Source organism: Ascaphus truei, chromosome 6 (assembly GCF_040206685.1).
Source record: "Ascaphus truei isolate aAscTru1 chromosome 6, aAscTru1.hap1, whole genome shotgun sequence".
Taxonomy (NCBI): Eukaryota; Metazoa; Chordata; class Amphibia; order Anura; family Ascaphidae; genus Ascaphus; species Ascaphus truei.
Window position 1 is genome coordinate 47,406,331 of NC_134488.1, and position 10,380 is coordinate 47,416,710.

A 10,380-nucleotide genomic window follows, 5' to 3' on the forward strand; every position below is an offset into this window, starting at 1 on the left:
AATCATTTCTCCACACTTCCCACAAACAGAGAGATCAAGATACAGTATATTGTCACGCACATTGTTACAGATTGTATATATACAGTATATTGTCACGCACATTGTTACAGATTGTATATATACAGTATATTGTCACGCACATTGTTACAGATTGTATATATACAGTATATTGTCACGCACATTGTTACAGATTGTATATATACAGTATATTGTCACGCACATTGTTACAGATTGTATATATACAGTATATTGTCACGCACATTGTTACAGATTGTATATATACAGTATATTGTCACGCACATTGTTACAGATTGTATATATACAGTATATTGTCACGCACATTGTTACAGATTGTATATATACAGTATATTGTAACATACACACAGTGGTAAATATTGTGTATATACAGTATATTACAGTATATTATAAACATGCACAGTGTTAAAGATTGGGTATATTTAGTGTATTGTAACACACAGTGTGAAGATAAGGTGGGTGTGTGTGTGTGTGTGTGTATATATATATATAATATATACATACACACTGTAAAGAACACTGCGAACTGTGGTAAAGATTGTACATTTTCAAACAAGTAGTTACACGAAGTGATAAATATAGTGTAGATATAATGTAACACACCCTCCATACATTGTGTCACACACATTACTGACACATTCATACACATTAGGAAACTCACATACATGCACACTCACATCCACTAACAAACACACACTGTCCCACTGACACACACACACACACACACACACACACACACTCACACACACACTCACACACACACTCACACACACACTCACACACACACTGTCCCACTGACATATACACACACACAGACACACACACACTGCCCCACTGACACACACACACACACACTGTCCCACTGACATACACACACACTGTCCCACTGCCATACACACACACACACGCACACACACTGTCCCACTGACATACACGCATGTACACACACACTGCAGACGCACACACATACACTGTCCCACTGACATACACACACACACACACACACTGTCCCACTGACACACACACACACACATACACACACAGCAGACTCACACATACACTTACTAAGTAGTGTTAAAACTTATGACGCGCACACACACACACACACAATAACAGCTTACACACACTTAGTAAATATGGCCCTAGACTCCAATACAAATGTACACACACACACACACACACACACACACACACAATGATAGTATTGATAGCAGCTCAGTGTGTGTGTTTTTTGTATTATTTTCCCTTTGTTTTGTGCTCTTTTTTCTCTCCCTCTGTATAACCTTCTCCCTCCCTCTGTATAACCTTCTCCCTCCCTCTGTATACCCTTCTCCCTCCCTCTGTGTAACATTCTCCCTCCCTCTGTATACATTTCTCCCTCCGTCTGTATAACCTTCTCCCTGCCCTCTGTATACCCTTCTCCCTCCCTCTGTATAACCTTCTCCCTCCCTCTGTATAACCTTCTCCCTCCCTCTGTATACCCTTCTCCCTCCCTCTGTATAACCTTCTCCCTTTCCTCTGTATACCCTTCTCCCTCCCTCTGTATAACCTTCTCCCTCCCTCTGTATACCCTTCTCCCCTCCCTCTGTATAACCTTCTCCCCTCCCTCTGTATAACCTTCTCCCCTCCCTCTGTATACCCTTCTCCCTCCCTCTGTATACCCTTCTCCCCTCCCTCTGTATACCCTTCTCCCTCCCTCTGCATTACCTTCTCCCCTCCCTCTGTATTACCTTCTCCCCTCCCTCTGTGTAACCTTTCTCCCTCCCTCTGTATACCCTTCTCCCTTCCCTCTGTATTACCTTCTCCCCTCCCTCTGTATAACCTTCTCCCTCTGCTCCCCCTTCCCCCCCCCCCCCCCTCCTATCTCTCTCTCACTCTGGTGCTCTGATCTGCAGAGTTCTGGTTACACGGACCTAGATGTTCAGTACGCTGAGCTGGACACCTCAGCCCTGGCGTCCCCTCCCGGCATCGGGGGCCCCATCCACGCCAGCGGAGACCTTGTCGAGTATGCAACAATCCAGCCTCACTTACGCTAACGCATGCAACCTAGGCCCTTCCCCTCAGCCTGGCCTCAAGGTACTCTGCTCCCTCCGCCCCCCAACTCATGATAGCTTGGGGGTGCCTCCTTGTTATGCCACCACTCTGCTCCCTGGTCCCAGTTATGACCCCACATTCCCTGGTTATGTCCTGCATGCTCCCATCAACATGCATGGTGCTCTCTCTGCATGGAGTGATGCTCTGCGTGACGCTCTGAGTAACGCTCTGCGGTATGCGTGTGCTCACCTCGTACCATCGGAAGTGGGTTGCAAGAATGCTGAGGAACCCCTTTAAATTCCAATGAAGATGGAGCCAAGCCCAGAGCGTTTCTCTAGCCATGGGGGGCTCAACTCCAGTCCTCAAGCCCCCATCAACAGGTCAGGTTTTCAGGAGATCCCAGCTTCAGCACAGGTGGCTTAATCAGAGGCTCAGTCGGAGACTGAGCCTCTGATTGAGCCACCTGTGCTGAAGCAGGCACTGATTGAGCCACCTGTGCTGACGCTGGGGCTGATTGAGCCACCAGTGTTGAAGCTGGGGCTGATTGAGCCACCTGTGCTGAAGCTGGGATATCCTGAACAGCTGACCTGTTGGGGTGGTCTTGAAGACTGGACTTGAGCCCCCCTGCTCTAACCTGTGCCTTTTGCAAATCCAGTGTACTGTAGCACCATTTTAGGAGTATCATGTTTTAGTGTTGCCAAACCAATTGTATCACCCGTAGAAATACCGTTACAGAGTGGCAAATCTAGGTCACTACCTATAGAAATAGCATGCTGTAGTGTGCCCACCCCAGAGCATCACCCTCTAATAATAATAATAATGTGTTACACCATGTTACGTTTGTGGCATCACATCTACGAATACCTTCCTGTAAAATGCCCCTTCCAGGGTCTTAAGTCCAGGTTACAGAAGTAGTACCTGGTTACACTCACAGGTACTGCTGCTACTGTTTGTGTTGAGCAAATAAATACCAACTACGGTATGTCTATATCAGAGCCACCGAGACCCCACCAGTCTCTACATGAAGTAGCTGTAACTATTCATATCATTATTAGGGGGTGTTAGAAATGTGGAAATAAAAGGCCTGAGAACATGGGACCACTCCTCAGTGCCACCTAAACTAGAAGTCCAGCTACTGTACTGCAATGCAGTTACTTGGATCCCAAAAAACCTTCCCACCTCACTAAATAAGGAGGTTTCGCAGTAGGTTAGGCTGTATCTCTTAGAGTTAAGGGGTCCCAGCTCCGAAAAGGGGCCGTTTGTCTGAAAGATGTCAGGACATCATCGTTGAGGCTGTTTTAGAGAGGGGAAGGTGTCTCTCGAATCTGAGAACCCTAGCAGCAAAAGGGACTGAGAGATGAGCCTCTCAAATATTTTCAGATGTCAATCTGAGGATATACGTGAGGGTGACTCCTAGAGATGGGAATTTGTCTGTCAGAGAATTGGGAGTACAGGAGGGACTTATAGAGATGCATACGTGAGTCTGTCTATCACCAGGATTCACCAAGCAAGCACTGATAGGGGGCATGACACCCACCACTTCAGTGTTAACTGCCATTGACTCGAGTGGCAGTTAACGCTGTGCCGAAGTTTGGTGAATCCCCCTCTTTATGGTCAACTACAGAGAATACCCCCCTTTCTGCATGCGTTGCACCCCCTTTCCTCTGGTCCTGGCTTCCTGTGACCTCCCACTGAACCCAGCACCCACCCCTTGTCCTATGCAATATTTCCTTCTTCCTCTTCCCTGCACTACCCGCTTATCACTGGCCAGAGCTCTGATAACCCGCCAGCTTCCGAATATCCCCCTGGCTCTCTTCCACCAATGTTTTTTTGGAGTGTCTCCTCATCTCGGAATTTGGGAGTCTCTACCCAGCCTCAGCATTTAGTACTTGGAGTCATCCTTTGTCTCAGCATTCGGGTACCTTCCTAGTCACCGTAGGGTGCTGTTTCCCAGAGTGTCCAGACCTTGTTTTCGAGGGTCTGCAGCACAGATCCACACTAGTAAACTTTTGAACAGTGGTCAACCACTCTTTCTTGATGCCCCGAAACTATCCAGCCTGTCGCCACTCTTCCCTCCACTGCCAACAAAGATGATGGGTCTCTAATGTCACTGCTCTGGCCCCCATTGTCACTAGACTTTGCTCTGATGATGAAAGCATCCCCCTGTACTTCCCTGCTACCCGAGTAGAGGCCGTAATGGTCACTGTTTAAGGGAATTATTCAAGGAATTTCCCTCTGGGTTCTCAGGCATCTGTAGGCTCTGTTTCCAGGGCAACATAAGAAATACCAAATGGTCCATCATGCCCAGTATCCTGTCTCCCGCAGAATAGAGCCCCGCCCACCCCAGGCCTCCAGCCGTGTCCGTCCATGTATGGACTTTCTCTCCATGATCAGACCTCTAGTGGCAAAGCGTTCCGAGGTTGAGTATGTGCGGAGTGAAAACACGCTTCCTCTTTTTTGTTTTACAGTATATATGGAAAGTATCTTTTCTGTTCCCAGTCCCTCGGTACTGTTTTGGCGACCCTCCTGTTTTCTTTCTTTGGGGAATCTCTATGATCACCAGTTTCTGATGACTTTTTGCCTTTTTTTTTATTTGTTTACGGTGCCTGTTACCAGTTTTTTTGGTTTCAGTGTCTCTTCCTTATTTTTTGACATTTGGTTTCAGCTTCGTGTTGTACCTCCCAGCGCACCATCACGGAGGGGTCTCCGCCACCCCGGACAGAAATGAGTCACCTATCGTCTCACTGTCAACACAGAAACGTTTCATGGCTTATAAAAGATTACACCGACAACTTCGACAACCACCGTGCTATTCTGGACACAGACACACACGCACATACATATATATATATATCACTTGTGAACACATTCACATGTCTTGGACAGGTCTGCAACCCTGTCTTTCAACCTTTTCAGGGTTGCAGACCTGTCTAAGACATGTGAATGTGCTCACAAGTAATATTCTTATTTGCTATATGCTTTATGGTGGAGGTTTCTTTACGCCTTTCTCACCCACCATAACTTCAAATGTGTATGATATATATATATATACACACATACAAACACACACTTTTTCATCATCTTCCTCCAGTACCAGTAGTTATCTATTTTAGGAGATAGTTTTCAGATTCATTAAAGATTGCCACTAATGTGAATTTCGAAGTCTGGATTCACAACGCTGTATTATTACTCCCGGCATTCAACCCTCTTGTCATTTCTGCTTGAGCTCCGAGTAACGACAATCCACAATTTGCAATGGTACAAGCTGTTCAGAAGTATCTGTGCTGTTAAATAATAAGAAAGGTTGTGTAGGTGAGAGCCTCCAGCGCAGATTAACCCCGGCGTGCTGTAAACATGCCATAAACCAATTGACTGGAAAACGTACTCTCTTGCGTTGAAGTAATATGCACTCATCCCTCAGCTCCTCCAAATGACTCTTCTCCCTCCGCCTCTCTCCCTGTTATTAGCCCTGTGTCCGTTAGCACGTACATGAATACAAGGCGTTGGTTGGGGCTTATTCAATAGCGTGTGATAACACCAGTGTGGCAGTACTGCACGCAAAGTCCCGTTTAATCCATAAGTCACATTTTATTGAATAAACTCCATTGTGTGTGTGTGTGTGTGTGTGTGTGTGTGTGTGTGTGTGTGTGTGTGTGTGTGTGTGTGTGGTGGATTCCATGCACGTTAGAGATACATTCATTTCATTGTGAGATATAGGATTTGGGATTGGCATCTGTGGTTTTTCACACACACATGTTGCGTGTGCGTGAATGCGCCGTGCCCGTGATATAGCCGTGTATGCCTGTTACATGCCTCTGTGATTAGCATGCACCATACAAGTGGGGGCATGACACGTGAGTACGTGAAATGTGTGTCATATCTGTGGCCCATCCATGTGAGTAAGTGATGCCGACATCCGTGGTGGTTGGTCAACGTGATATACGTGTTCAAATTAAATGTAACATACACGAGTGTACAATATAGGTGCCAGTATGTGTCCTACATGTGATATATGTTTGTACATGTGATATATGTGTAAGGGAATGTGGGCGTCACACATGGTGGTGGGGGGGGTGTTATTGGGGTGGTAGTCTCGGGTGGAGGGTTCCTGCACAGCTGCTGCCCGTGTTGGCTTAGAAGTGGGGGCTGTCACTGCTTTTCTAGGGGCAGGTATTATGCCGTGCCTCGGCTCCTCACCAGGGGGCTCATGTGGGTGACGGGAAGAGGGCGGAGGTTACGGGGCTTTAAATAAGGCAGAATATAAAAAGACTATACTAAGATAAATGGCCTTGTTTGCAGGTACTCTTTCCACTGCAGAGTGACCCCGTGATGTACAGTAGACCAGTTCCAACTTCAGTCCTCAAGGGTCACCAACAGTTCAGGGTTTAAGGATATCCCTGCTTCAGCACAGGTGGCTCAATCAGTGGCTCAGTCGAAGACTGAGCCACTGATTGAGCCACCTGTGCTGAAGCAGGGATATCCTTAAACCCTGAACTGTTGGTGGCCCTTAAGGACTGGAGTTGAACACTCGTCGACCGAGCCACCTGTTGGTGGCCCTTGAGGACTGGTGTTGGCCACCCCTGACATTGACAAAGAAGGGACTTGTATCTCAAAGTGCCTGCCCTTCCCCCCGCAGAACAACACACGGACATTAGCAGAAGGGTAGCGTGACTGATCGACTCTGCTCCTCCAACTGCAGGGTGGCTGTGACACGGACAGAAGGACCTGAGCCACTGACCCCCTTTTGCTCTCTCCTGCAGATGTTTGGAGAACGTTGCCCGGAAATATCTGAAGCCCGCCAGTTCCTGAGCGCTCGATGCGCCCACGAGGAGGACTATCTGGACCAGTTACATCCCGGCTACGTGCCCCTGTCATTTCTCCTGCAGGATTCCCTTCCCCGGCAGGCACCAGAATCCACCTTCTGCTATCCCCCGGCCGGCTCACGGGCGCCCTATGTGTGTCCGAAAGAGCAGTACGTGTGATGCCGCTCCTGCGCCGGACCCCGCACGCCTAACCCACTCACCCCGTACTGTTTCCACCACCACCCCGCACCTTACATTCAGCCCCTTCTCACAGCCTCGTACCCCATCCCGTCATGTTCTGGGGGGCGGGGGGGGGTTGAACTTCAAGTGGCCGGCTTGCCTTTTTCTTTTTTGGGGGGGGTCTGTGAATGGACTGACGTGAAGTTCTAACCTGAGTTGAAAAACCTTTCTGATGTGTGAGTGTGATTAAATTTAGGGTCTACATCAGGGCTACTCAATTATTTTCAGAGGTCCACCTTCTGTCAACTTAAATAGTATACAGCAGGCGTTGCCAACTCCAGTGCTCAAGGGCCGCCAACAAGTTAGCTTTTAAGGATATCCCTGCTTCAGCGCTGGTGACTCAATGGCTGGGCCACTGATTGAGCCACCTGCGCTGAAGCAGGGTTATCCTGAAAACTTTGCTTGTTGGTGGCCCTTGAGGACTGGAGTTGGCCAGTCATTGACTGAGCCAGTCATTGACCTGTGCTGAAACAGGGATATCCTGAAAATTTTGCGTGTTGGTGGCCATTGATGACTTGAGTTGGCCACTCTGGTATAGAGTGTAGACAATCCGACACAGGACAGGACCCCTTCGGCCAGTAGATCTAGAGCACAAGGTACAGTATTGAAGCAGAATCTGAAGCCTCTTTTCGGGTCCAGGGTTAAAGTGGATGTAGCCATGTCACTCCTTCTTTACCATGAGTTATTGTTTAATGATCTGCGAGTGTTGTTCAATAGCTTCCCAAACCTGGCTCGAATAAGCACAATAGTGGACAGTATCAACTCCCTTTGTTAAACCCTCGGGGGTCCCATTCACACGTGGGTTCAGACGGCAGAACCAGACCCAAAAGCGCAGTGATCGCGGTTGAGTTGTAAATCAAGGTTTCAAGAAGCTACAATTTAAAAGGAGCAGCAAAAATGGTTCTGTTTTTTTTTTACTTCCATACAGAACTTCTGCCAATGAGGAGAAAGTAATCCAATTGGTACCAATCTCAAAATGTTTTGGGTCTCCCACTTAAGTCCCATGAAGTAGAGTGATGAGGTCGGGTACCCCCAACACTTTCATATCTACACGGTTTTAGCATTTTATGTTGGTGAAGTCCACAAAATATTAGATGATGTGATCTGAAATCGTTCAAACAGGGGGACCGGGTCGGGGGTCTCGTGCCCCTACTAAGTATACTGTGAAGGCCGCTCCAAATGAATTCTGCTCGTGGCTTTTGTGGCATGGGGATGCCTGCTTCACCCATACTGAATGGGGGCCTCCCGTCACATGTCCCCATATTAATCACAGCCAGCGTGATTAGGGCCATGTCTTAAGTGCCCGATGACCGGGCCGGGGCTGGATGAAGCTGGCAGTCTCACAAGGGGGTGTCTTATCACCTCTAACACATGTCCAAGCACAGCCATGCCAGCCGCTTCCTGTCGCAGAACACACGCAGGTTACATGATCAGCTACTGATAGCAGCCAACACGTAAAGGGGATTATTATATGTGAGATGATGTGATAAGAGTGTTATTCATAGTGCCGGGGTAGAGCGCACACAGACAGCCAGTGTATACTGCAGGACAGATACTGTAATATGTACAGAGGAAGAAGGGACGATGGAAAGTGAGAGAGAGAGCATGAGAGACAGAGCGAGCATGAGAAACAGAGAGAGCGTGAGAGACAGAGAGAGCATGAGAGACAGAGAGAGCGTGAGAGACAGAGAGAGCGTGAGAGACAGAGAGCGTGAGAAACAGAGAGAGCATGAGAAACAGAGAGCGTGAGAGACAGAGAGAGCATGAGAGACAGAGACAGCATGAGAGACAGAGAGAGCGTGAGAGAAAAAGAGAGCGTGAGAGAAAGAGAGAGCGTGAGAGAAACAGCGAGCGTGAGAGAAAGAGAGCACGTGAGAAAGAGAGCGAGTGTGAGAGAAAAAGAGAGCGTGAGAGAAAGAGAGCGTGAGAGAGCGAGCAAGAGAGAAAGAGAGCATGTGAGAAAGAGAGCGAGTGTGAGAGAAAGAGAGACAGAGAGAGCGAGCGTGAGAGCGAGCGTGAGAGAAAGAGAGCGCATGAGAGAGCGAGCGTGAGAGAAAGAGAGAGAAAGAGAGTGCGTGAGAAAAAGAGAGAGCATGCGAGAAAGAGAGAGAGCATGAGAGAAAGAGAGAGTGTGAGAGAAAGAGAGAGAGCGTGAGAGAAAGAGCATGAGAGAAAGAGAGAGCACGAGAGAAAGAGCACGAGAGAGAAAGAGAGCGTGAGAAAGAGAGAGAGCATGAGAGAAAGAGAGAGCGAGAGAACAAGAGAGAGAGGATAGTGTCTCATGCAGAAAATAGGCGCTAAAAGAGGCAGACTGCTCGAAATTGTGACTGTGCCATACCCAATTAACTAAGGGAAAGGAAGGGACAGCACAATGAAGAGTGCAGATGAGAGAGGCAGACAGCGGTGCAGGGGGGAAATGCACGGGGCAGAGTGAGGGGGAGATGCAGGGGGCAGAGTGAGGGGGAGATGCAGGGGGCAGAGTGAGGGGGGAGAGTGATAGGGGAGGTGCAGGGGGCAGAGTGAGGGGCAGAGAGAGGGGGAGATGCAGGGGGCAGAGTGAGGGGGAGATGCAGGGGGCAGAGTAAGGGGGATATGCAGGGGGCAGAGTGAGGGGGGAGATGCAGGGGGCAGAGTGAGGGGTAGATGCAGGGGGCAGAGTGAGGGGGAGATGCAGGGGACAGAGTGAGGGGGAGATGCAGGGGGCAGAGTGAGGGGGAGATGCAGGGGGCAGAGTGAGGGGGAGATGCAGGGGACAGAGTGAGGGGGAGATGCAGGGGGCAGAGTGAGGGGGAGATGCAGGGGGGAGATGCAGGGGGCAGAGTGAGGGGGAGATGCAGGGGGCAGAGTGAGGGGGAGATGCAGGGGGCAGAGTGAGGGAGAGATGCAGGGGGCAGAGTGAGGGGGAGATGCAGGGGCAGAGTGAGGGGGGAGAGTGAGGGGGAGATGCAGGGGGGAGAGTCAGGGGGAGATGCAGGGGGCAGAGTGAGGGGGAGATGCAGGGGGCAGAGTGAGGGGGAAATGCAGGGGGCAGAGTGAGGGGGAGATGCAGGGGGCAGAGTGAGGGGGAGATGCAGGGGGCAGAGTGAGGGGGAGATGCAGGGGGCAGAGTGAGGGGGGAGAGTGATAGGGGAGGTGCAGGGGGCAGAGTGAGGGGCAGAGAGAGGGGGAGATGCAGGGGGCAGAGTGAGGGGGAGATGCAGGGGGCAGAGTAAGGGGGATATGCAGGGGGCAGAGTGAGGGGGGAGATGCAGGGGGCAGAGTGAGGGGT

General features: G+C 49.5%; 1 protein-coding gene across 4 annotated transcripts in view; it reads left to right on the forward strand.

Moving 5' to 3' along the window:
* NECTIN1 (nectin cell adhesion molecule 1) overlaps positions 1-7,319 on the forward strand; it is a 120,618-nt gene extending 113,299 nt beyond the window's left edge. For 2 of the 4 annotated variants that reach the window (XM_075604140.1, XM_075604144.1), the window contains one exon: positions 6,831-7,319. In XM_075604140.1, coding sequence (XP_075460255.1) covers positions 6,831-7,052 — 222 coding nt within the window. In that variant the 3' untranslated portion in view covers positions 7,053-7,319. Of the gene's footprint in view, positions 1-1,931; positions 2,113-6,830 lie in introns of all 4 variants that reach the window. The other 2 variants (XM_075604142.1, XM_075604143.1) reach the window with 2 other exon arrangements.
* The last annotated feature ends 3,061 nt before the right edge of the window (positions 7,320-10,380 follow it).